General features: G+C 43.8%; 1 protein-coding gene across 2 annotated transcripts in view; it reads right to left on the bottom strand.

Annotated features, from left to right (window-relative positions):
* LOC126291785 (insulin receptor-related protein-like) overlaps window positions 1–27,414 on the bottom strand; it is a 357,856-nt gene that overhangs the window by 130,949 nt on the left and 199,493 nt on the right. For both annotated transcript variants that reach the window (XM_049985479.1, XM_049985480.1), the window contains exons 4-5: window positions 8,112–8,339; window positions 280–490 (exon numbers count right to left, since the gene is read on the bottom strand). In XM_049985479.1, the coding sequence (XP_049841436.1) occupies window positions 280–490; window positions 8,112–8,339 (439 nt within the window). The remainder of the gene's footprint in view (window positions 1–279; window positions 491–8,111; window positions 8,340–27,414) is intronic.

Genomic DNA, 27,414 nt, shown 5'->3' with positions numbered 1-27,414 from the left:
GTGTCCTGGCACATAGAGAAGTAGGTGTAGTCTGGTAAGGCTGGATGGGGAGGTCTTTCGACTGATTTCGTGGTCGGGTATGGGAAGGTGGTACGATTTCATCGGGCTAGATAATGGAGATGGAGATGTGAATCACTGGGGCTGTGTGTCAGCACAAGAGCGACAGAGTCCGAGAGCTGGTTGCCGTGAATGGCGTGCTGCGTGTCTAGTTTGGCAGATAGGGTGGTCAGCTCCTCTGTGGGTGGATCAGGTTGCAGTGTACAGAGAAGGGCTACTCGCCTTGCGACAGCGGCCGCGGCAGGGCACGCAGACGGCGTAGCCGCTGGGCGCCCCCACCATCTGGTGGTCCTCCGGGCACTCCAGGCGGCAGCGGCCCTGGAACGGGATCCACGTGATGCCGGGCACCTTGTTGCCACCCGGCGGCAGCGGCTCGCGCCGGCACTGCTCCTCAGACACGCAGCGCCGCCCGATGAACTCGAAGCGCAGCTCCCTGTGAGCACGACAGACTCATCATCATCCCCCTCATTACACGAGGCTGTGCTTCACAGTTTTGACAAAATACACTTTTGTATAGAGTGACATAGCAAATGTCGTGGGACAGTGGTACACAGATGGCGTAGGTGTGTTGTGAGCGCATCACACTTCCCCTGTGCCAGCTGGAGACGTTCTGAGAAGGGTTGTGGAAGTGGAACTAATTTGTGTAACACGCAACGTGGTTAAGAGTTCATTTGGAGTGCAGTGCTTGGTGTCCGAAGGGTGAGAATTTCGATTTTGGCAGTGGCGTAGGAATTTGGCTTCACACTGTCAACCGTATGGAGGGTATATCGTTAATGGTTGAATGAGGGCGTCACAATCCACAACAGACGAACTAACAGCCGTCCAGCCACCCACGATGACCGTGACAGGTGGTATCTAAGACGGATCGCCATTGGTGCAAGATATCATGGCTCAGATCAATACGAGATCTGACAGACACGTCTTCCAAAGGACAAGCCATAGGAACATGGGCTCCATGTGCACCGCACACAGGGTGCCACTATTAGCACAACGTCATCGCTCACAATGCCTTGCATTTGTCGGTAATCACAGGGATGGACAGTGAAACAATGGCTTAACGTGATATACTCATAATTTAAACTGCACCATGCCGATGAGAGGCACGGTGTGTGGCGCAGACCACACGAATCTATGGGTCTTGCCTGCCAAGAAGGTGTGGTCCGAGGCGGTGGTGTGTCTCTTATGATCCCTGGTAAGAATGGGCCTTCTAGTTGTTCCAGACAGGATTTTGATTGCTCTGTGGTGTAATGAGCTGCTTGGCGATCATCTCCACCCGGTTTTGGCCTTCCGACACTTGTTACCCGGGAATGGTTCGAGGAACATGCAGGAGATTAGAGGGAAGGTCAGCGTTGGCCGTAATTTTGATGGTTTATCAACAGCAACATCGATTTTCAGTCACATAGTGATCATCTTCAGTGCTGTAGTGTGCAAATTAAACTCATAGGGACTGGTGTCAAGTTATAATCAGTAACCAAAGCTATGTAACGATCACAATAACTCATCATTACATAACTTTGGTTACTGATGATAAATTATTAAAAACGTGTTTTAACGGCATAACATTGCTGTTTACTGTTAAATGAAGGAGTTAAGAGGTAATATTAAATTATGTACCACGACTAAGTGCATTAGAGTGTTAGTAACGGTTAAATAGAGTTCTAGGAGAGTTAACAGGACGGTGGCGACTGGAGTGAATGGTGGAAGCGCAAGAGAAGGTAGGTCGCACGATTGTGGCCATGCGTTCCCCGCCTTCATAAGTCTGTAGAATGAAGACCGACTGACAGTGTGCGTTAACACTACACGCAAAACAGATATGAATTTATTCTTAGTCATACATGCAGCTATCTTCACAACAATTGAGGACACAGATACGGTTTCCGGACAACGCATCGATGCAAGGTAGCTCTAATTTGTATTGTGTTTTTTTCCCATGGAAACATTTTTCAGCAATTCAGGATTGGCTAGGTACCTGAAAGTTGGTTTCATAACGTCTAATACGGCAAGTGGCAATTCATGTTTGTGGGTGTATGCTTCTCCACTGTCTTTGCCTGAAGATACGAGGATTGACCAGAAAGTAAGTTCCGATCGGTCACGAAATGGACACCACAGTAAAAACCCGATGAAGCTTTGCACAGATGTATTGGGCAGTGTCTCTAGTATGACCGTCGATCGCATCAAGACGCTCTTTTCAGTTGTGAGCGCACTGTGAGCGAGTAGAGGTGCCTAGAAGCACAATGTCTCCTACCAAGTAGGAGGGCCCGCTGAGAGACTTCGCCTTAATGAATGCAGCCCACCTAACACAACTGCCACGCACTTCCTTCTTCGTGGCAATTCTCAGCCGCAGTGAAGACGCCCCTGCAGCCTTTTCGATGGGAAGTGTTCGATCACCCACAACCGAGGCCTAATTGGCTCGTCCTGAGTATAATCTCTGTTGACATGAAACGCTGGATACGAAGACAACACTTGGGCGCAGGCTACGCACAATGGACTAGCGTAGAGAATTATCGGAAAGCACAGGCGGCTGCCTTGAACGACAATTGTGTTGGAAATTTGGTTTAAAGTTCTGACAAATGTAGAGAAGTATCTGTAATGTGTAGCTAACTCTTGCAAATAAAATGTTTCTGGTTTTTACTGTGGTTTCCATTTAGCGAATGATCGGAACTTACTTGGGCAACCCTCGTATTTGCACCAGAATATGTCACAAAGGGAATGTTGACGATTATAATCTGTCAGAAGTTTGTGACATTACCTCACTTTTTTGAATATGCGTCCACTGTTACGTCCTATTTCGAGCAAAAGCAGGTTGGTATGCGCAAAACGAAAAACTGAAATCAGTTTGTAGCACGTAATGTTAAAAAAACGACGTTGTAAAAAGAGAAACAAGCAAAGGGAATCTTTCACACAGCCTTCTAGACTCATCTGCAGTTTGTATCGATTGTGGGAACGAAAAAATAACGGACAAAAAATTTCTAACGTAGGAAAGGTGGTTCACAGCATAGAAAGAGGCGGCATGGTAGGCGCAAATGGCCAAACAACCTTTTTTTTAAACCTATTTTTAGCCGGAATTCGAATATGAAACTTCGCGATGTTATAATCAAAGAATCAATCTAATAAATTATGCAATAAAAATTCGAATTTTGTAGCATTTTTTGTCCTACATCTGCTCAAAGAATCGGGGAGCGTTGTGGCGGCTACTTAACTGGTTTGGAGTCCACTGTACGCTAGCGAGACAGTTCTATAAGAGAGAAGCGATGCACTGACTCCTTTACCCCCAACTTTGTTTTTCCTCTCCTTCCCTTCTTTTTTTCCCCCATCATCTGTCCAGGTTCTTCTCCCCGTCTGCCATCGGCTGTGGTATGTCATATTTGCCAACTTTTTAGTGCAGTGTTCAAGTGAAAGTTCAGTGTTGTTAGTCCTTCCAAAGTGTTGCCAACAGAAATCATGCTGTTGCTGGGTGTGAACAGAAACCAGGCTGTCGCCGTGTATTTTAATTGTCTATTATTTTACCTGGCTGCTACATATGTATTTTATTAGCATCATCATTCCTTTGTTCTATGTTTTAAGGGGGGTAGGACGTCAAACGGACCGACTACGAGAAAGAGAGGTACCACATAACATTTTAATTTGCACTGTCTATCCTTTAGAAATAAATTCATAAAACTTCGTCAGCATGACCAGGAAGGATTCAGGATTCACACTCATAGCAGTGGAAGTTCAGAAACACGAAAAATAATATTTTTTAAATGTGTAATTTCATGATTTTTTCACTTAATGTTGGCTGCATTTGTTGCTATATGTACAATTTTCTTCATAAGTAAGAGAGATTCTTCGATGAATTTTGCACAGCTTACAAACCATACTTACAGGTGTATGAAACTCTAGAATTTATTTAATCTATGGAAAAATGAATGGGCTGTTACGTTTTAATCTTCATGTTTAGAGAAAACTCGAATTTTCTAGTTAATTATCTCAATTTTTACCACAATTTTTAACAGATTTGGGAAATTCTAGAGTTTGATACACCTGTAAGTATGGTTTGTATGCTGTGCAAAATTCATCTAAGAATCTCTCTTACTTATGAAGAAAAGTGTACCTACAGCAACAAATGCAGCCAATACCAAGCGAAAAAATGATGAAATTTCACATGTAAAAAAAGTTGTTTTGTTATGTTTTTTAACTTCCTCTGCTATGAGTTTGAATCCTGAATCCTTCCTGGTCATGCTGACAAAGTTTTATGAGTAAATTTGTGAAAGTATAGTATGCCATCGGTGTTTGCTAAAGTTATCGAGAAGGTTGTATATACAAGGTTACTGGAGCATTTAAATTCACATAATTTACTGTCAAATGTACAGTTTGGTTTTAGAAATGGTTTAACAACTGAAAATGCTATATTCTCTTTTCTCTGTGAGGTTTCGGAAGGATTAAATAAAAGGTTGCGAACTCTAGGTGTTTTCTTTGATTTAACGAAGGCTTTTGACTGTCTTGACCACAAAATATTACTGCAGAAATTGGACCATTATGGAGTACAGGGAGTAGCTTACAGTTGGTTCGCCTCTTACTTTAAGAACAGAAAGCAGAAGGTAATTCTCCGCAATATTGTAGTGGTAGTGATGTTCAGACCCAATGGGGCACTGTTAACTGGGGCGTTCCCCAAGGGTCAGTGCTGGGGCCACTGCTGTTTCTTATTTATATAAATGAAATGCCTTCTAGTATTACAGGTGATTCAAAAATATTTATGTTTGCTGATGACACCAGCTTGGTAGTGAAGGATCTTGTGTGTAATATTGAAACATTATCAAGTAATGTAGTTCATGAAATAAGTTTGTGGCCTGTGGAAAATAATTTGATGGTAAATCATAGTAAGACTCAGTTTTTACAGTTTCTAACTCACAATTCAACAAGAACTGTTATTTGATCAGACAGAATGGGCATATTATAAGCGAGACGGAATAGTTCAAGTTCCTAGGCGTTCGGATAGATAGTAAGCTGTTGTGGAAAGCCCATGTTCAGGATCTTGCTCAGAAACTAAATGCTGCTTTATTTACCACTAGAACAGTATCTGAAATAAGTGACAGTTCAACACAAAAAGTTGTCTACTTTGCATATTTTCATACGCTTATGTCATATGGTATTATTTTTTGGGGTAATTCTTCTGATTCAAAAATGGTATTTTTGGCTCAAAAACGGGCTCTTCGAGCTATGTGTGGTGTAAGTTCGAAAACCTCTTGTCGACCCCTATTCAATAGTCTGGAAATTTTGACATTGCCCTCACAGTATATATTTTCTTTAATGTCGTTTGTTGTTAGCAATATTAGCCTATTCCCAAGAGTTAGCAGCTTTCACTCAGTTAATACTAGGCAGAAATCAAATCTGCATGTGGAATGCACTTCCTTGACTCGTGTGCAAAAAGGAGTGCAGTATTCTGCTGCATCCATTTTCAATGAGCTACCACAAGAATTAAAAAATCTTAGCAGCAGCCCAAACACTTAAGTCTAAGCTGAAGAGTTCCTTCATGACTAACTGCTTCTATTCTGTCGAGGAGCTCCTGGAAGAGCAGAAAAATGAAGCAAATTCCAGTGTTGCATTGTTGATTTTCTTTATTTAAACTTATGAATTGTCGGTTGAATATGTTTCTTATATAGGGTGTCACAAAGAGGTACGGCCAAACTTTCAGGAAACATTCCTCACACACAAAGAAAGAAAATATGTTATGTGGACATGTGTCCAGAAACGCTTACTTTCCATGTTAGAGCTCATTTTATTACTTCTCTTCAAACCACATTAATCTTGGAATGGAAACACTCAGCAACAGAACGTACCAGCGTGATTTCAAACACTTTGTTACAGGAAATGTTCAAAATGTCCTTCGTTAGCGAGGATACATGCATCCACCCTCCGTCGCATGGAATCCCTGATGCGCTGATGCAGCCCTGGAGAATGGCGTATTGTATCACAGCCGCCCACAATACGAGCACGAAGAGTCTACATTTGGCACCGGGGTTGCGTAGACAAGAGCTTTCAAATACCCCCATAAATGAAAGTCAAGAGGTTTGAGGTCAGGAGAGCGTGGAGGCCATGGAATTGGTCCGCCTCTAACAATCCATCGGTCACCGTATCTGTTGTTGAGAAGCATACGAACACTTCGACTGAAATTTGCAGGAGCTCCATCGTGCATGAACCACATGTTGTGTCGTACTCGTAAAGGCACACGCTCTAGCAGCGCAGGTAGAGTATCCCATATAAATCATGATAACGTGCACCATTGAGCGCAGGTGGGAGAAACTAAAATGAGCTCTAGCATGGAAATTAAGCGCTTTCGGACCCATGTCCACATAACATGTTTTCTTTATTTGTGTGTGATGAATGTTTCCTGAAAGTTTGGCCGTACCTTTTTGTAATACCCTGTATTTCATTTTATCTGTTTCTACTATCGTGTTATAATTTTATGTATTGACTCATTCCATGACCATGGAGACTTCTGCTTAATTTGGTCCCACGGAACAATAAATAAATAAAAATAGAAGTGCAAATTAAAATGTGCTGTGCTGCCTCTCCTGATGGAAGTCGGCCCATTTCACGTCCTAACCCCCTTAAGCTCCACGATTTCCCACCATGTTACCATTTAAGTGTCCGATTTTATCGCCTGTTTTTATTATGTATTGAAAGGTATGTGCTGAGATTCGATCAGGATAGAGCCAGTGAAAAATGTCGATAGTTCCCAACATCAAGGTTGGACGAGTAGTACATCTTCGAGTAGTAATATCTTTGACAGCTAACAGTGCTGGGTGCACGCGGTAAAAGTTTGAGTAGTGGTGAGGATATGCGCAGAGACAGCAGACGTGTTTCGAGTCGGAGCTAGATGCCTACAGGAGGCAGCCGGGTCGTGACAGCATCAAAGAATTAGCGCTACGCACATAATAAGCTATATATTGAGCGAAACTCGGCACATATATGGGGAAACTAGACAGAATAATTAATAAAATAGGTTTTCTTTGGTTAAATAATGTCTAAAAGCTAGATAGAAATCACATTGTTGATGCAATAAGCGTTTTGTGAAACTTTCTCGTGAATCCATGCTATAGAAGTTTTTTTTTGTTTTTGACATGTGCCTTAAAAGTTTGAACAATAAATACTTTTTAGATAAAATTAAAGTTTCATCTCACACCTTAAGTCGTTCTCCGCATCCTGTGCTTGCATTGAACCAAAAGGTACATTAAAGTAAAGTTCCCATGAGTAAAGCTAATAATTTCAATTATCAGAGTAAAATAATGTATATGCCATTGCACAGTTGGCAAATTGTTCAAATCGGGACAGAATTTTTATTAAGTGACAAACAGGGCCAGAATGAGTAAAGTTATCTAGAATGACAATTTTATGTCATTGCACTACGGCTAAGTTGAATATATGTTTTATTATCGGCTAAACGGGAAGGAGTGCACGAGCTAAGTCCACAGACGCAGTCAGATGCAGGTTGGTGACTTTCATTTATTTTTGCAGTCAGATGTGTATTTTGAGTATTAATTTTCCAATAATGTTTTCATGCAGTCAGATAAAGTTCAGTTCAGTTAAATACGCAGTTAGATGCAAGTTTTATTAAAGATTAAAGCAGTCACATGCAGTTCAGTCTAGTTTAAATACAGAACTTTTATTAACAACACTTTCAGTTTATTATATTTCATTTTATCTGTTTCTACTATCATGTTATAATTTCATGTATTGACTCGTTCCATCACCATAGATACTTCCCCTTAATTTGGTCCCACGGAACAATAAATAAATAAATAAATAAAAATAAAAGTGCAAATTAAAATGTCCTGTGGTGCCTCTCCTGCTCCAAGTCGGCCAGTTTGACGTCCTACTCCCCTTAAGCTCCACGATTTACCGCCATGTTACCATTTAAGTCTCCGATTTTATCGCCTGTTTTTATTATTTATTATCTCCATCTTTTTAACACAAATTCTGTAGGCTGAAGAGCGGCATACTAAGTTGCTGCCAGTCCGCCCCCTTCGGGGGGGAATCGAAACTCAATAAAGAAAAAAGAGAAGTGCACTGACCCGGTGCTGGGACAGGAGGGGACGCAGCGCCCGTCGTGCAGCACCCCGCGGCAGGCGAAGCAGGCGTCCGGGCCCGGGCCGTCGCAGCCGCCGAGGCACTGCGGGTGGCAGCGCCTGCAGGCGCCGCTGTGGTCGCACCAGCGCGGCTCACCCGCGCGCTGGCACAGCCGCGGGCCCCAGCAGCGCGTGGAGTTGCAGCTCGACTCGGGGCACGGCTCGCGCTCCGGCCTGCAAGCAGAGAACGACACGTCTCACCACACCACGCCGTCCACTGACTGGACCAGTCGGGGCTCTCCTGAGGCAAGCTGACACACAACGTTTGAAACTGGGTATGGGCGATTGACCCCGTGGTCTACGGGTAGCGTCTTTGATTCATAATCAAAACGTCTTCGGTCCCGGGTTCGATCCCCTCCACTGCCTAAATTTTGATAAATAATCAGCGTTGGCGCCCGAAGACTTCCGGCATAAGAAATCAGCCTCATTCTGCGAACGGCCTTTTCAAAGAGGGCGGAGGAGTGGATAGAGGTTCAGGGCACTCTCTTGTCCTAGGGGTGGGAAATTGCCCCTAAAGGTGGAAGAAACAGCAATGATCAACGACATGAGGATGCAGAAGGCAATGGAAACCACTGCATTAAAGACACGCAACGTGTATCCACAGGACATGTGGCCTGTAGTTGAAGAGGTGTCATGATGATCTCTCCATTGGCAAAAGATTCCGGAATAGTCCCCCATTCGGATCTCTGGGAGGGAACTGCCAAGGGGGAGGTTACCATGAGAAAAAGATGGAACAATCAACGAAAGGAGTCGGAGCGTGGAATGTCAGAAGCTTGAACGTGGTAGGGAAACTAGAAAATCTGAAGAGGGAAATGCAAAGGCTCAATCTAGATATAGTAGGGGTCAGTGAAGTGAAGTGGAAGGAAGACAAGGATTTCTGGTCAGATAAGTATCGGGTAATATCAACAGCAGCATAAAATGGTATAACAGGTGTAGGATTCGTTATGAGTAGGAAGGTAGGGCAGAGGGTGTGTTACTGTAAACAGTTCAGTGACCGGGTTATTCTAATCAGAATCGACAGTACACCAACACCGACAACGATAGTTCAGGTATACATGCCGACGTCGGAAGCTGAAGATGAACAGATAGAGAAAGTGTATGAGGATATTGAAAGGGTAATGCAGTATGTAAAGGGGGACGAAAATCTAATAGTCATGGGCGACTGGAATGCAGTTGTAGGGGAAGGAGTAGAAGAAAAGGTTACAGGAGAATATGGACTTGGGGCAAGGAATGGAAGAGGAGAAAAACTAATTGAGTTCTGTAACAAGTTTCAGGTAGTAATAGCGAATACCCTGTTCAAGAATCACAAGAGGAGGAGGTATACTTGGAAAAGGCCGGGAGATACGGGAAGATTTCAATTAGATTACAACATGGTCAGACAGATTCCGAAATCAGATACTGGATTGTAAGGCGTACCCAGGAGCAGATATAAAGTCAGATCACAATATAGTAGTGATGAAGAGTGGGCTGCAGTTCAAGACATTAGTCATGAAGAATCAATACGCAATGAAGTGGGATACGGAAGTTCTAAGGAATGACTAGATACGTTTGAAGTTCTCTAACGCTATAGATACAGCAATAAGGAATAGCGCACTAGGCAGTATAGTTGAAGAGGAATGGACATCTCTAAAAAGGGCCATCACAGAAGTTGGGAAGGAAAACATAGGTACAAAGGAGGTAGCTGCGAAGAAACCACGGGTAACAGAAGAAATACTTCAGTTGATTGATGAAAGGAGGAAGTACAAACATGTTCCGGGAAAATCAGGAATACAGAAATACAAGTCGCTGAGGAATGAAATAAATAGGAAGTGCAGGGGAGCTAAGACGAAATGGCTGCAGCAAAAATGTGAAGACATGGAAAAAGATATGATTGTCAGAAGGACAGACTCAGCATACAGGAAAGTCAAAACAACCTTTGGTGACATTAAAACCAACGGTGGTAACATTAAGAGTGCAACGGGAATTTCACTGTTAAATGCAGAGGAGAGAGCAGATAGGTGGAAAGAATGCATTGAAAGCCTCTATGAGGGTGAAGATTTGTCTGATGTGATAGAAGAAGAAACACGAGTCGATTTAGAAGAGATAGGGGATCCAGTATTAGAATCGGAATTTAAAAGAGCTTTGGAGGACTTACGGTCAAATAAGGCAGAAGGGATAGATAACATTCCATCAGAATTTCTAGTCATTAGCGGATTGGCAACAAAACGACTATTCACGTTGGTGTGTAGAATATATGAGTCTGGGGACATACCATTTGAATTTCGGAAAAGCATGATCCACACAATTCCGAAGACGGCAAGAGCTGACAAGTGCGAAAATTATCACACAATCAGCTTAACAGCTCATGCATCGAAGCTGCTTACAAGAATAATATACAGAAGAATGGACAAGAAAATTGAGAATGCGCTAGGTGACGATCAGTTTGGCTTTAGGAAAAGTAAAGGCACGAGAGAGGCAATTCTGACGTTATGGCTAATAATGGTAGCAAGGCTAAAGAAAAATCAAGACACGATCATAGGATTTGTCGACCTGGAAAAAGCGTTCGACAATATAAAATGGTGCAAGCTGTTCGAGATACTGCAAAAAATAGGGTTAAGCTACAGGAAGAGACGGGTCATATACAATTTGTACAACAACCAAGAGGGAATAATAAGAGTGGACGATCAAGAACGAAGTGCTCGTATTAAGAAGGGTGTAAGACAAGGCTGTAGCCTTTCGCCCCTACTCTTCAATCTGTACATCGAGGAAGCAATGATGGAAATAAAGGAAAGGTTCAGGTGTGGAATTAAAATACAAGGTGAAAGGATATCAATGATACAATTCGCTGATGACATTGCTATCCTGAGTGAAAGTGAAGAAGAATTAAATGATCTGCTGAACGGAATGAACAGTATAATGAGTACACAGTATGGTTTGGGAGTAAATCGGAGAAAGACGAAGGTAATGAGAAGTAGTAGGAATGAGAACAGCGAGAAACTTAACATCAGGATTGATGGTCACGAAGTCAATGAAGTTAAGGAATTCTGCTACCTAGGCAGTAAAATAACCAATGACGGACGGCTCTTCTGGGTAATGATTTCTCAGGATTTATGCACCCAAATTGCGTGCAAATGTATTCACAAGTCACTTCTAGTATAATATATTTGTCCAATGAATACCCGTTTATCATCTGCATTTCTTCTTGCCCTGCCTACAGGAAAATTTAAAAGGCCTTTGGGCAAAAGAGGAGCGGTTGTATGAATATCATGACTTCATATGGGAAGCCAACTCAAAGCAAGAAAGGAAAAGCTAAAAGATGGAAGGAGAATGCACAGGGTGTATACAAGGAAGAATAATGTGAAGGTAATACTATAGAAATGGAAGAGGACGTAGATAAAGATGAGATGGGAGACCTGATACGGCGAGAAGAGTTTGACAGAGCACTCAAAGACCTCACTCGAAACAAGGCCAGAGGAGTAGACCACATTCCATCAGAGCTACTGATAGCACTGGGAGAGCCAGCCATGACAAAAAACTTCCACCTGTATGTACTTCAAGAAGAATGTAAAGTTGAATTCCGAAGAAAGAACATGCTAAGAAGTGTGAAAATTACCAAACTATTAGTTTTAGAACTCATAGTTGCCAAATACTAACACAAATTCTTTACAGAAGAATGGAAAAATGGGTAGCAGCTGACCTTGGGGAGAATCAATTTGGATTCTGGAGAAATATAACAATACTCGAGACAATACTGACCCTACTACTTATTGTAGAAGATAGGCTAACAAAAGTTTAGACCACTTCTAGACTGAGAGAAACCTTTATTCAATGTTGACTGGAACACTCTTTTAGAAATTCTGAAGGTCGCAGGGGTAACATACAGGTAGCAAAAGGCTACTTACAACTTGAACAGATACCAGACAGCTGTCATAAGAGTTCAGGGTGATCAAAGTGACGCAGTGATTGAGAATGGAGTGAGGCAGGATTGTGGCCTGTCACCGATGTTATTCAATCTGTATATTCAACAAGAAGTAAAGAAAAGCAAAGAAGGAATTAACATTCAAGGAGGAGCAATAAAAAGTCTGAGGTTTGCTGATGACATTGTAATTCTGTCACAGACAGCAAAGGATTTGTAAGAGCAGTTGAACGGAATGGGCAGTATTTGGGAAGAACGATATTAGATGAACATCGACAAAAGCAAAACAAGAATAGCGGAATGTAGTCGAATTAAAATAGGTGATGCTGAGGCAATTGGGAAAGGAGACTGTTAAAGTAGTGGGTAATGGTTCAAATGACTCTGAGCACTATGGGACTTATCAGCAGAGGTCATCAGTCCCCTAGAACTTAGAACTACTTAAACGTAACTAACCTTAGGACATTACAGACATCCATGCCCGAGGCAGGATTCGAACCTGCCACCGTAGCGGTCGCGTGATTCCAGACTGAAGCGCCTAGAACCGCTCGGCCACAGCGGCTGGCAGTATTAGGTAAGTTTTGCTATGTGCACAGCAGAATAGCTGATGGTAGCCAAAGTAGAGAGGTTATAAAATGTAGACTGGCAAGGCAAGAAAGGCGTTTCTGAAGAAGAGAAATTTGTTAAAATTAAATACAGAGTTAAGTGTTAGGAAGTCTTTAAACTGTTTATCATTCATGTTTCACTTCCATGCATGGCTACACTCCAGACAAATACCGTCAGAAAAGAAGGTTTCGAAATGTGTTGCTAGGGAAGAATGCTGAAAATCAGATAGGTAGATGATGTAGCTGAAGAGGAGGTACTGGATAGAGCCAGGGAGAAAAGTTTTGGCACAACCTGACAAGGGGAAGGGATTAGTTGACAGGGCACAGTCTGAGACATAGAAGGATCATTAGTTTAGTACTGGAGGGAAATGTGATGTTGGAGCATAAAAATCGTTAGGGAGACCAAGGGATGAGTACAGTACACAGATTAAGAAGAATGTAGGTAGAAATAATTATTGGGAGATGACGAGGGTTGGATATATTAGGGCAGCATGGAGAGCTTCATCAAACCAGTCTTCGGACTGGAGATCAGAACAACAACAACAACAACATCTGGCGTGTGAGAGGTAACTCAAGAAGAAGCATGATGTCCATTACACAGGTCTTGAGGCGTCATAGTTCCCTAAATCCTTAGCCGGCGTGACTGCATTCGTATCCGATGGGTCACCACACTGCCACTTCGAGAGTGACATCGCTCTGCCTCTCCAGAACAGTGGGATCTCTCCCCAGGCTGCCAGCATGCTCTCCGAGGATGGTTATTTGAGGTTATACAAAACAACGGTTCACCGCTGAAAGTGCGACGCCAATCATCAGTAGTTCATACTGCCTAGGCGCCAACGGCCTTGCCGCAGTGATAACACCGGTTTCCGTCAGATCACCGAAGTTAAGCGCTGTCGGGCTGTGTCACCACTTGGATTGGTGACCATCCGGTCTGCCGAGCGCTGTTGGCAATCGGGGTGCACTCAGCCCTTGTGAGGCAAACTGAGCAGCTACTTGATTGAGAAGTAGCTGCTCCGGTCTCGGAAACTGACATACAGCCGGGAGAGCGGTGTACTGACCACATGCCTCTCCGTATCCGCATCCAGCGACGCTTCTGGTCTGATGATGACACGGCGGCCGGTCGGTACCGTTGGCCCTTCATGGCCTGTGCGGGAAGAGTTTTTTTATATTTCCCAGTCACGGGATTACTTCAAACTAGGTCGTTTATGTTGTTGTGCCAACGGCAGCTTACGAATGGTATGGGAATTCTCTAGTCTGACTGCTGCTAGTCCTACCAATGCTGTGGGAGGGCACAGAATGCTGTAGGGAGTCCATTACATGTTCTCGGATCTCAGTTGAAGATGTGAGGGGTTAGGATGTGCTCGGTGGACAGTATGGCGATAATCCATGCCTGCCTCGACGACCCCACCATTCATTCGAACAGGTCACTGTCACAAACAAGTGTCCAAAAGATCTGGATATTTAGCGATTTGACCGCCTAGTCAAATGGGCACCAACAATGAGTTACCTTTCCCACTCGGCCAGATGCTGATAACGCTATCCTACCCGAGTACGCGGCAGCTCCCTGTCCTTCCTGTAGCATCACTGAGCACGAAAAGCACTAATGCACTCTGGTGGCAGTTCTAACTATCACAAAGAATCACAACTTTAATCATTTATGGGGGTGACAGTTACTATGGGGATCGAATGTTGTGAAATTCTGTAAATATAACAGCATCCGTTAGAAAATATTTGTTTATCCAATTACGGGTTTCAGTCGTTATGATTATATTCGGGTCTATTTAAAACAGAAAATGTGCATGTTTATGAAAAGATGTACGTAATAGCAGGCTATCAACTATCACAAGCAGTATCGTAATATTCATTGTCTGAAGATGAAGAAACATATCCATCTCAATGAAGTTAGCAGAATATGCAAATAAAATGCAAAGCCATGAATGGCATCGACACATAGAGTTAAATCGTGATGAAGTGGTCAACACTCACAGCTCGTAATGTCGGGTCGTTGCTGGCATACTCTGCTTACAACTATGGTCCAAACTACTCACTGAGTGCGGCCGCTACATGTTGCTGGCCGAAGGATTTACGCAACGGTGTGTGGTGCTGCTGTCACCCCGGGTAGCCGATCGGTGTAAGGCATCTTGTCATGGTTCGTGCGGCTAACCCCGTCGAAGGTTCGAGTTCTCCCTTGGGCATGGGTGTGTGTGTTTTCCTCAGCGTAAGTTACACTCATGCTCATAAATTAAGGATAATGCTGATACATGGTGAAACAACGCTCTGGTGGGCGGTTGGCGGGTTTAAATCACCTCTGGGTATGACCATGCGGTGCATTTGACCACCGGTCGCAGCACGGTGGGGCTGGCAGCAGTCCACATACGCAGAGGTGTGATGGTGCATGTCAGAGTACGGCGCAGCGAGTAAGTGTTCAGATGTTTTCAGACGTGCTGATGGTAACTTAGTGTTGAAAATGGCTCAAAGAACACATATTGATGACGTTATGAGGAGCAGAATACTAGGGCGACTGGAGGCTGGTCAAAAACAGCAGGTCGTATCACGTCCACAAAGTGTGATCTCAAGATTATGGCAACGATTCCAGTAGACAGGAAACGTGTCCAGGCGCTAGAGTGCGCGACGTCCACAGTGTACAACACCACAAGGAGACCGATATCTCACCATCAGCTCCCGCAGACGGCCACGGAGTACTGCAGGTAGCCTTTCTCCGGACGTTACCGCAGCTGCTGGAACAGTTACCTCCAGACACACAGTCTACAGACAACTGACAGACATGGCTTATTCGCCCAGAGACCTACAAGGTCCATTCCAGTATGTCCGCCTTTTCAGGGTTGATGATAACGCACAGCCCCACCAAGCTCCCATGTGGAGATGAAACAGCAGACAAATGGAGTGTCCTCCATGTTCTCCAGACCTAAACCCCAACGAGCACGTCTGGGATGCCCTCGGTCGACGTATCGCTGCACGTCTTCAAACCCCTACGACACTTTAGGAGCTCCGACAGCCACTGGTGCAAGAACGGGGGGCTATACCCCAGCAGTTGCTCGACCACCTGCTCCAGAGTATGCCAACCCGTTGTGCGGCCTGTGTACGTGTGCATGGTGACCATATCCCATATTGATGTCGGGGTACATGTGCAGAAAACAGTGGCGTTTTGTAGCACATGTGTTTCAGGATGGTTTTCTCAACTTATCAGCAATACCGTGGACTTACAGATCAGTATTGTGTGTGTTTCCTATGTGCCTATGCTATTAGCGCCAGCTTTGTTTAGTGCCATGTTGTGGGGCACCACACTCTGCAGTTATCCTTAATCTATTAGCATGAGTGTAGTTTAAGTTAGATTAAGTAGTGTGTAAGCTTAGGGACCAATGACCTCAGCAGTTTGGTCCCATAAGACATTTCCAATTTTGTAAAGTGTTGCTGTTATGATCTTCATTCCGAAGACCGGTTTGATGCAGCTCTCCATGCTACCCTAAACTGAGCAAGCCTCTTCATCTCCCAATACCTGCTTCAACTTAAATTCTTCTGGATCTGTGAGAACAACCACCTCTGGCTGTAATAACGGCCTTGATACGCCTGGGCATTGAGTCAAACGGATCTTGGATGGAGTGTACAGGTACAGCTGCCCATGCACCTTCAACTCGGTACCACAGTTAATCAAGAGTAGTGACTAGCGTATTGTGACGAGCCAGTTGCTCGGCCACCATTGACCAGACGTTTTCAATTGGTGAGATATCTGGAGAATGTGCTGGCCAGGGCAGCAGTCGAACATTTTCTGTATCCAGAAAGGCCCCTACAGGACCTGCAATATGCGGTAGTGGATTATCCTGACGAAATGTAGGGTTTCGCAGGGATCGCATGAACGGTAGAGCCACGGGTTTAACACATCTGAAATGCAACGTCCACTGTTCGAAGTGCCGTCAATGCGAAGAAGAGGCGACCGAAACGTGTAACCAATGGCACCCCATACAGTCACGCCGGGTGATAAGCCGGTATGGCGATGACGAATACACGCTTCCAATGTGCGTTCACCGCCATGACGCCAAACGCGGATGCGACCTTCATGATGCTGTAAACAGAACCTGGATTCATCCGAAAAAATGACGTTTTGCCATTCGTGCACCCACCTTCGTCATTGAGTACACCATCGCCGACGCTCCTGTCTGTGACGCAGCGCCAAGGGTAACCACAGCCATTGTCTCCCAGCTGATAGTCTATGCTGCTGCAAACGTCGTCGAACTGTTCGTGCAGATGATTGTTGTCTTGCAAACGTCACCATCTGTTGACTCAGGGATCGAGACGTGGCTGCACGATCCGTTACAGCCATGCGGATAAGATGCCTGTCATCTCGACTGCTAGTGATACGAGGCCGTTGGGTTGCAGCACGGCGTCCTGTATTACCCTCCTGAACCCACCGATTCCATATTCTGTTAACAGTAATTGGATCTCAACCAACGCGAGCAGCAATGTCGCGATACGATAAACTGCAATCGCGATAGGCTACAATCCTACCTTTATCAAAGTCGGAAACGTGATGGTACGCATTTCTCCTCCTTACACGAGGCATCACAACAACGTTTCACCAGGCAACGCTGGTCAACTGCTGTTTGTTTATGAGAAATCGGTTGGAAACTTTCTTCGTGTGAGCACGTTGTAGGTGTAGCCACCGGGGCAACCTTGTGTGAATGCGCTAAAAGGCTAATCATTTGGATGTCACAGCATCTTCTTCCTGTCGGTTAAATTTCGCATCTGTAGCACGTCATCAACGTGGTATTGCAATTTTAATAGCCAGTAGTGTAGCATTCAGTACTTCCTCATTACTTTCGTGATCTACCCATCTAACCTTCAGCTTTCTTCTGTAGCACTACATTTCGGAAACTTTTATTGTCTTCTTGTTTAAACTGTTTATAGTCCATTGTTGACTCCCATAGATGGCTGCCCTCGAGACAAATATCTTCAGCAAAGACTTAATGATGCTTAAATCTATATTCGATGTTAACAAATTTCTGTTCTTCAGAACCTTTTTTTTTGCCATAGCCAGTATACATCTTACGTCCTCTCATGTTTGGTCATCATTACTTATTTTGCTGCCCATATAGCAAAACTCATCCACTATTTTAAGTGTCTCATTTCCAAATCTGATTCCGTAAGAATTGCATGATTAATTCAAAAATGGTTCAAATGGTTCTATGCACTATGGGACTTAACATGTATGGTCATCACTCCCTGGAACTTACAACTACTTAAACCTAACTAACCTAAGGACAGCACACAACACCCAGTCATCACGAGGCAGAGAAAATCCTTGACCCCGCCGGGAATCGAACCCAGGACCCGGGCGCGGGAAGCGAGAACGCTACCACACAACCACGAGCTGCGGACATGATTTAATTCGACTACACTTCAATATCCTTCTTTCGCTTTTGATGGTCGCCTTATATCTTCTTTTCAAGACATCGTCCATTCTGGTAAACTGCACATCCAAGTCATTTGCTGTCTTTGACGGTATTACAATGTCATTGGCCAACCACAAAGTTTTGTTGCTTCTCCTCGAACTTTAATTCGTACTCATAATATTTCTTTTTGTTTTCAACCATGTCTCACTTCCTCCTTAGCCACTGATTCTCTTTCATGCCCCTCGTGTCTTATGACTTCCGTCTGGTTTCTGTACAAGTAGTAAACAGCCTTTCGCTCCCTATATATTAGTCCTACTGCCTTTAGAATTTCAAAGAGAATACTCCAGTCAACACTGTCAAAGCTTTCTCTAAGTCTACAAACCCTATAAACGTTGCTTTGCCTGTATTTAACCCATCTTCTAAGATCAGTATTGGTTCGCCTGTTCCTAAATTTGTACGAAACCCAAACTGATCTTCTCCGAGGTGGGCGTCTACTAGTTTTTCCATTCTTCCATAAAGAAGTGTTAATATTTGACTTATTAATCTGACAGTTCGGTAATTTTCACACTTGTTAGCACCTCCTTTCTTTGAAATTGCAGTTATTAGATTCTTCTTGAAGTCTGAGGGTGTTTCACATGTCTCGTAGATCTTGCACAACAGATGGAATAGTTTCGTTATGGCTGGCTCTCACAAGGCTATCAGTAGTTCTGACGGAATGTCTCCAAGTCCCGGGGCCTTGTTTCGACTGAGGTCTTTCATTCTCATCATTATCTACATCGTCTTTCATTTCTATAGCATCATTTTGAAATTCATCTCCCTTGTATAGATCCTCCTTCCATCTTACAGCTTTCCTTTCTTTAATTAGTACTGGTTTTCTATCTGAGCTCTTGGTACTGATACAGTGGCTTCTCTTTTCCTCAAAGAGCGCTTTAATTTTCGTGTAGGCGGTATCTATCTTTCTCCAAATCAAATATGCTTATAAAACCTCACATTTGCCCTCAAGCAATTCCTGATTTGCCCCTATGCACTTTCTGACGGTCTCATTTTTTGGACGTTTGTATTTCCTTTAATCTGCTTTATTTGCTGCATCTTTATCTTGGAAGCTATATTAAGGAAAGGCAAACCTACGTTTCTAGCATTTGTAGACTTAGAGAAAGCTTTTGACAATGTTGACTGGAATACTCTCTTTCAGATTCTGAAGGTGGCAGGGGTAAAATACAGGGAGCGAAAAGCTATTTACAATTTGTACAAAAACCACATGGCAGTTATATGAGTCGAGCGGTATGAAAGGGAAGCAGTGGTTGGGAAGGGAGTGAGACAGGGTTGTAGCCTATCCCCGATGATATTCAATCTGTATATTGAGCAAGCAATAAAGGAAACAAAATAAATGTTCAGAGTACGTATTAAAATCCATGGAGAAGAAATAAAAACTTCGAGGTTCGCCCATGACATTGTAATTCTGTCAGAGACAGCAAAGGACTTGGAAGAGCAGTTGAACGGAATGGACAGTGTCTTGAAAGGAGGATACAAGATGAACATCAACAAAAGCAAAACGAGGATAATGGAATGTAGTCGAATTAAATCGGGTGATGCTGAGGGAATTAGATTTGAAAATGAGACATTTAAAGTAGTAAAGGAGTTTTGCTATTTGGGCAGCAAAATAACTGATGATGGTCGATGTAGAGAGGATATAAAATGTAGATTGGCAATGGCAAGGAAAGCGTTTCTGAAGAAGAGAAATTTGTTAACATCGAGTATTGATTTAAGTGTCAGTAAGTCATTTCTGAAAGTATTTGTATGGAGTGTAGCCATGTATGGAAGTGAAACATGGACGATAAATAGTTTGAACAAGAAGAGAATAGAAGCTTTCGAAATGTGGTGCTACAGAAGAATGCTGAAGATTAGATGGGTAGATCACATAACTAATGAGGAGGTATTGAATAGGATTGGGGAGAAGAGAAGTTTGTGGCACAACTTGACCAGAAGAAGGGATCGGTTGGTGGGACATGTTCTGAGGCATCAAGGGATCACCAATTTAGCATTGGAGGGCAGCGTGGAGGGTAAAAATCGTAGAGGGAGACCAAGAGATGAATACACCAAGCAGATTCAGAAGGATGTAGGTTGCAGTAGATACTGGGAGATTAAGAAGCTTGCACAGGATAGAGTATCATGGAGAGCTGCATCAAACCAGTTTCAGGACTGAAGACCACAACAACATTTGCTGCAGTTTTAAATTTTCTCCTTTCATAACTTAAATACTATATATCTTGTGTTGTCGAAGGATTTTTACATAGTCTTGTCTTTTCTACCTATTTGATCCTCTGCTGCCTCCAGTATCTCATATCTCAACTCTACCCATTCGTCTCATACTGTGTTTCTGTTCCCTTCTCTAGTCGCCCGTCTCCTAATGCTTCCTCTGAAACATTCAACAAGCTCTGGTTCTTTAAACTTATCCAGGTCCCATCACCTTAATTCACTACCTTTTCGACAATTTCTTGAACTTTAATCTCCAGTTCATAACCAATAAATTGCGGCCAGGTCCACTTCTGTCCCTGGAAGTGTCTTAAAATCTGGATCCATAATCTCTGTCTTACCATTGTATAGTCAATCTGCGACCTTCCAGTGTCTCCAGGTCTCTTCCACGTATACGATTTTCTTCCACGATTCTTAAACCAAATGTCTAGGATAGGGCTCCGTGCAAAATTCTTTCAGGTGACTTTCTCCTTCATTCCTTTCTCTCAGTCCATATTCACGTATGGTTTTTACTTCTCTTCTAGTTCCTACAATCGAATTCCGTTCTCCCTTCATAATTAAATTTTCGACCCCCTTAATTATGTGCATAGTTTCTTGTATCTACTCACATATTTCTTTAATCTCTTTATCGTCTATGGAGCTAGTTGGCATATAAACTTCTACTATTGCCGTGGGTGTTGGCTTTCTGTGTGTCATCGCTCCAATAATGCATTAACTATGCTTTTCTTTGTAGCATTCCTCTCTACATATTCACTATTAAACCTACTTATGCATTACCCTCTTCTGAATTTGTATTTATAACCGTGCATTCGCCTGATAGAAGTCATGTTCTGCCTACCACCAAACTTACACTATCTGTAACTTCAGTCTATCCACTTCCTTTTTAAAATTTTCTAACGATCTGTCTGATTTCGGATTCCAGCATTCCTCACTCCGATTCGTAGGACGCCCGTTTTGTTTCTCCTGATGACATCTCCCTGTTCCCACCTGGATATCCAAATGCGGGACTATTTTACCTCCGGAATATTTTACCCAAAAGGATGCCGTGATCATTTACCACACAGTAGAGCTGAATCCCCTCGGGAATTGTTATGGCTGCTCTTTCCCCCTGGTTTCAGCCGTTCACACTACCACCACATCAAGTCTGTTTTTGTTGGTGCTACAAGGCCAGATCAGTCAGTCATCCTGACTGTAGCCCTCACGACCACTGGAAAGGCTGCTGGTTTTCTCCAGGAACCACACGTTTGTTGGGCCTCTCAACAGAGACCTCTCCGATGAGGCTGAACCTACAGTACGGCTATCCATATTGCTGAGGCATGCAAACCACCACACCAACGGCAAGATCAGTAGACCACGTATATGGATTAGTATAGTGGATAGCGTTATACCTTCAGGATAGTGTAGCTAGGTTCAAATGGTTCAAATGGCTCTAAGCACTATGGGACGCAATATCTGAGGTGATTAGTCCCCTAGACGTAGAACTATTTAAACCTAACTAACCTAATGGCATCACACACATCCATGCCCGAGGCGGTATTCGAACCTGAGACCATAGTAGCGCGGTTCCGGACTGAAGCGCCTAGAACCGCTCAGCCACAGCGGCCGGCTCGTGTAGCTAGCAACTCATGGTTTTCTGCTGGTAGATGTTTCAGTCTAGTGACCCATGTTGGAATCACAAGAAGGTATGCGCCCTGGAGATCACCATAAGCAAATTGTAGCATTTTCTACTGTTTGTGCTGTTGCGAGACACATGAGGTTGTGTTTCGTGAAGCATTTGCAAATTCTTTTAGTTCTAGACATTTAAGTACTGTACAACATATCAAAGCCATTAGGAAAGTATTGTTAATAATTCAGTTCCCAAATTTTATGCCAAGTAAAATTCTATACATTTTTTAAAACTAATAATATAATGTGTATGTAATTCAGTTATATTTTGTCACTCATACACCATCTTTGTTTATTGAGTTTCCAGTTTCAGTCATTATGATCATGTTCTGATTGAGCTAAAAAGAGAAAATGTGCAGATTTATGAAGAAAATACTTTAATAGTAGCCCATCGACTAATACAAACAGTACCAACAGATAGTCTGCGTTGTTAGCAAACATAACTGTCTTCATAAAGTTAGCAGAATAAGCAAATATATTTAGCCATCAAGTGGTATCGTCAGGTAGAGTAAAATAATGATGAAATGGTAAACACTGGAGCGAGTTGAAGACTCCACACATCCATGAATAAATACGAAGACATGAGTGAATATTACTTATCGAAATGCCGTGTAGACGCCTTGGTAAACAGAATAAATGGTGGGAAAGGCGACTGATCCATCCTACTAGAGGTAGCACTGTGACGTCACACAGAGGCAAGAGCTGCAAACGTACCCAGTGTGCAACCGTGGGTTGGGTCAGTGAGCAGCCGTGAGACCGTGTGCTTGACATGCTTGAGTGTTTTTTAATTGAGCAAATTCCATTGTGTCAATCAGTACCAGTATGCCACATATGTTCACTTGTGCAGAATACGTAGACATGTTTGTGTACAGATACTGTAATGGCAGTGCCCGTACAGCTGTGACAAAATACCAGACACATTTCCCTTATCGATGAACACCGTGTGCCAGGGTGTTTCCCAGGGTTTTTCAAACATTGTGTGACTCCAGAACACTACTCAGTGAACACGTAACACCACATCATCAGACCATACAGTCAGTTGAGGAATTGCAATGGAACAACTGAGTCCCATCACCAGTACACAGCACATAGGCCATCAGCTCGACACACCACAAGCGGGAGTGTGGTGTATGTCGCCTTCTGAGGGCTTGTATCCAGTCCATGTGCCGTCCATGCAACGTCTGCATCCAGGTGACTCAGTAAGCAGACGGCAATTTTGTCAATGGGTGGCTGTATATAGAGACGTCATGAAAGACACTATATACACAGATGAGGCTACATTTACAAAAATGGTATGGTGAACACCCACACTTCTCATACACGTCCGATGGAGAGCCCACATGGCACTAGGGGAACAAAATTCCAAGTTAGGTTCTCAGTGAACGTTTGGTGTGGTATGATTGATGCCCTGGTGATAGGGCCTGTGTTCCTCCCAAACTGCACGATGCACACAGCATTTGCACATTTCGTGACTGGGGATCTACACTTCGAGAAGACGTGACACTGGAGCGTCGATGTCAAATGTACCTCTAGCATGATGGATCACCGGTTCACTGTACCAGACAAGTATCCCAGTATCTGAAGAACACATTTGCTCAACGGTGGATTGGCCATGGTGGACCCATTAACTGGCTGGCCAGATCGCCCGACCTAACACATTTAGACGTCCGTTCATGAGGCTGGTTAAAGCAGGGCTTGTGAGCAACGAAGGTGGATACACACAAATAACTTGTCTCTCATCAAAGTAGTTGCTCAAATTCAAGCCCATCAAGATGGTGTTTCATGGGCAACACAAGACACTCTCCAACGTAATACCAAAGTACACTGGGATGGGTGGGCGACTTTAAGAACACCTCTTGTAGAATGAATCAGTCATCTGTCCCACTGTCCACAACAGCCCACACAGCCTTTCAGTATGTAATACCCGCGCTCGTCTTTGTATTCATTTGTATGTAGACTCTTCACCCCCCTCGGACATATATTCATAGGACTTTTTCGGTTTCTTTTCATGTGTACATTTACTTCACAAGTTGCGTGACATTAAGACCAAGTCATCCTGTGTGTTATTACGAAATTTCTGTGGCCTGGATCGCTCAACCGGGACACAGAAGATCCCTCCCCTGTGTCGACAGGAACGTCAGAGATGGTAGTGACTGGTTGTAGGAGACACAGTGAACTGTTTTGACTATGGTGGCGCCTGTCTGTTACTCATCATGAAAGCAGCCTAAGAGTGCGGACCACAGTAGATAGACGTATCGGGAGTCTACTGGTAGTTATGTTAACTGCTGGATCATAAAAGCGGTCTGGGAGTGGGGGCCACAGTGAGCAGTCGTCTCGGTACTGGCTCTCGTAAGTTGTTATGAAATGTCATTTATAAAATTGTTTACGATTGTATAGCCACGGGTCAGTCTGTGGTGCGGAAGTAATTAAAGTTATCTTCCCACAGTTACAGAATGGTATTGATTATACTGTGCAACGTATAAAGCGTACAGTGAATCGTGATGTGAACAATCACAGGAATCATTAAACGGCATCCCTTAAATCTTAGCTTCAAGGAAAGTAGTTCAGGATTTTTTCCAAAGACCACTATTACAGCGCCACATCCGCCACTTCTGGGCAAGGCCTCGACCGATCGTTTCCAGAGCAGCGAAGCAACATCTCTGAATTTGTAAAGTTGGTCGGAATTTCACATCTCCACCGGCAACCTCGCTTGTCCACTATCACAACTACAATCTGGAGCATGGTTTGCCAACCCAAGGAGAGTGTTGCACAGTGTTATAATGATGTGAATGGTTTACTGTTCCTTGTAGACATGGCTCACAGTTGACACTCAAGGGGGCCGATGCCCTATGTTTCGTCCCCTACCCCAAATCAAACAACCAGTCACAACCAAACAAAGTAGGCAATTCACCATGTTGTTATGGTGACGTCCAAGCATGATAGCCCCCTTCTGCCATTCTCTCGGGGCTCCATGCTGGCCATCTCACTGCGATTATCCCATATAACTGTAGTGGTGTGTAGGTACCAATCAATGTCAGACTTACAGGGTTTCGACTTAAGTATGGGAACAGCAACAGCACAGCACATTACCGCGGCTAATACTGTGTCGGAGAACAGTTGGCAATCAAAACAGCTTCCATTAGTCTCGGAATGGGTAAATACAGGTCCTGTATGGCTATCAAGGAACCCTTATACCACTCTCCCTGGCAAATAGTACCATGCTCAGCTAATGATGATGGAAGTAGACAGCGGTCACACATCCTTCAGTCTGGAACCGCGCGGCCGCTACGGTCGCAGGTTCGAATCCTGCCTCGGGCATGGATGTGTGTGATATCCTTAGGTTAGTTAGGTTTAAGTAGTTCTAGGGGACTGATGACCTCAGATGTTAAGTCCCATAGTGCTCATAGCCATTTGAACCTTCTGGCTAAAGTAGGCAACAAAGGCTATACAATATTGAGATCTGGTGACGTTGTTTGCCAGGAGTGACACAACAATTCATCCTTGTCCTCACAAAACCATCCTGGACGACGCGGGCCTTGTGAAGGGGGCGCCCTCTCGTCTTGGTATGCAGCATCACCACGGATGGTAAACATTGTACCATGGGATCGACATTATCGGCCAACATGGTCACATACTCTTTGGAAGTAATGTGTTCTTGCAGAATACCTCTGGTACCCATGGTTATCGTAGTAAGGCTGCCCGACTCATCGCCAAAGCCCACCATCTCTCTTCAAACGTAATCTCGGCCAGATGTTGTAAACAGTAAAATAAGACTCATCCGACCGAATGACTTTCTTCTATTACTTCACACTTCAGGGTTTATGGCTTCGGCAACACATTTCCTCCTAAGGGCATTTGCATCACTAATGAGTGAATTCGGAATTCGAGCTTACCCCGCAATTCCCTATTTATGGAGCTCCCTTTGTGCTGTTTCGAGGCTGGCAGGGTTCGCGAGTGCGACATCCAGGTACAGTGTGACTGTATCAGCTATCGTACAATTATTCTTTGGCACACTCCTCTTCAGTGAACGTCTGTCACAATCACTCAACTCACATTTGTCTGCGTTGTGATTTAACGGGCGATTTTTCTCCGCTTTCCCTGTGTGCGGTAGTAATCTTCAACACGGCGTCTCTTGAAACACGGAAGACGTTGGCTAGCTCGGATATGGAAGCACCAACAATTTGCCCACATTCTAATTCACGTGGCTCCGACACAATGCACTCACAACTGCACAGAATACTGTTCTGTTGAGGTTATTGCTCAGGCGCTGTTCGAGGTCAAATACAGCAGCCCATCCTGCATGTTTCGCTGGCATCTGCATTTATGTTCGGGCATGCATCTCTCACAGTGTTTCTATATTTTTGTCCAACTCCTGTAAGTCAGCAGTGGAGGTTCATATAATGGTGTTGTACTATTTCTACTAAAGGTTCAGCGTCCCAAAGAAATCAGTGTGGTCTTTCAAAGAGGTTTCTAATATTTCATCTGATGAGCTGATGAACACAATGCTACGTGGATACTACTACACTGCAGATACGCTATCCAGATGCAGTGGACTCTATTTTGTCGTTATCCTACTAGAAGCGTATTAAGGCAATACACTGACGTGCTAAAATTCATAAGCACAAATACAGATGGCGGTAGTATCGCTTAAAGGGGGTGTAAAAGGGCAGCACATTAGAAGAGCTGTCATTCGTCCTCAGGTGATTAATGAGAAAAATTGTCCGACGTGATTATGGCTGCACGACTCGAATTAACGTTGAATGCTAGTTGCTGATAGAGACATGTGGCGATTCATTTCGGAGACTGTTAGGGATTTCCATATTCTGAAATGCACAGTGTTAAGAGTGTGCCGAGAATATAAAATTTCAGGAATTACCCATCACCACGAACAATACAGTCGTCAATAGACTTCACTTAACGACAGAGAGGAGCGGCGTTGGCGTGTTTGTCAGTGCTGACAGACAAGTAACACAGCGTGAAATGACCGCAGAAATCAGTGTGGTTCGGGACGAGAAGCGTATTCGTCAGGACAGTGCGGCGAAATTTGTGGTTGATGGGCTACAGCAGCAGACGACCAAAGCAAGTGCCTTTGCTAACAGCTCGACATCGCCTGCAGCGCCTCTCCTTTCGTGACCAAATCGGTTAGATATATACGAAACTATCACCCTCGATTTCGGCTGACAGTTTCTAATATATTATACTACTGGCCATTAAAATTGCTACACCACGAAGATTACGCGCTACAGACGCGAAGTTTAATCGACAGGTAGAAAATGCTGTGATATGCAAATGATTAGCTTTTTAGAGCATTCACACAATGTTGGTGCCGGTGGCGACACCTACAACGCGCTGACATGAGGAAAGTTTCCAACCGATTATTCATACACAAACAGCAATTGACCAGCGTTGCCTGGCGAAACGTTGTT

The sequence above is a fragment of the Schistocerca gregaria genome, chromosome 9, assembly GCF_023897955.1.
Source record: "Schistocerca gregaria isolate iqSchGreg1 chromosome 9, iqSchGreg1.2, whole genome shotgun sequence".
NCBI lineage: Eukaryota > Metazoa > Arthropoda > Insecta > Orthoptera > Acrididae > Schistocerca > Schistocerca gregaria.
This window is presented reverse-complemented; position numbering and strand designations above follow the sequence as displayed.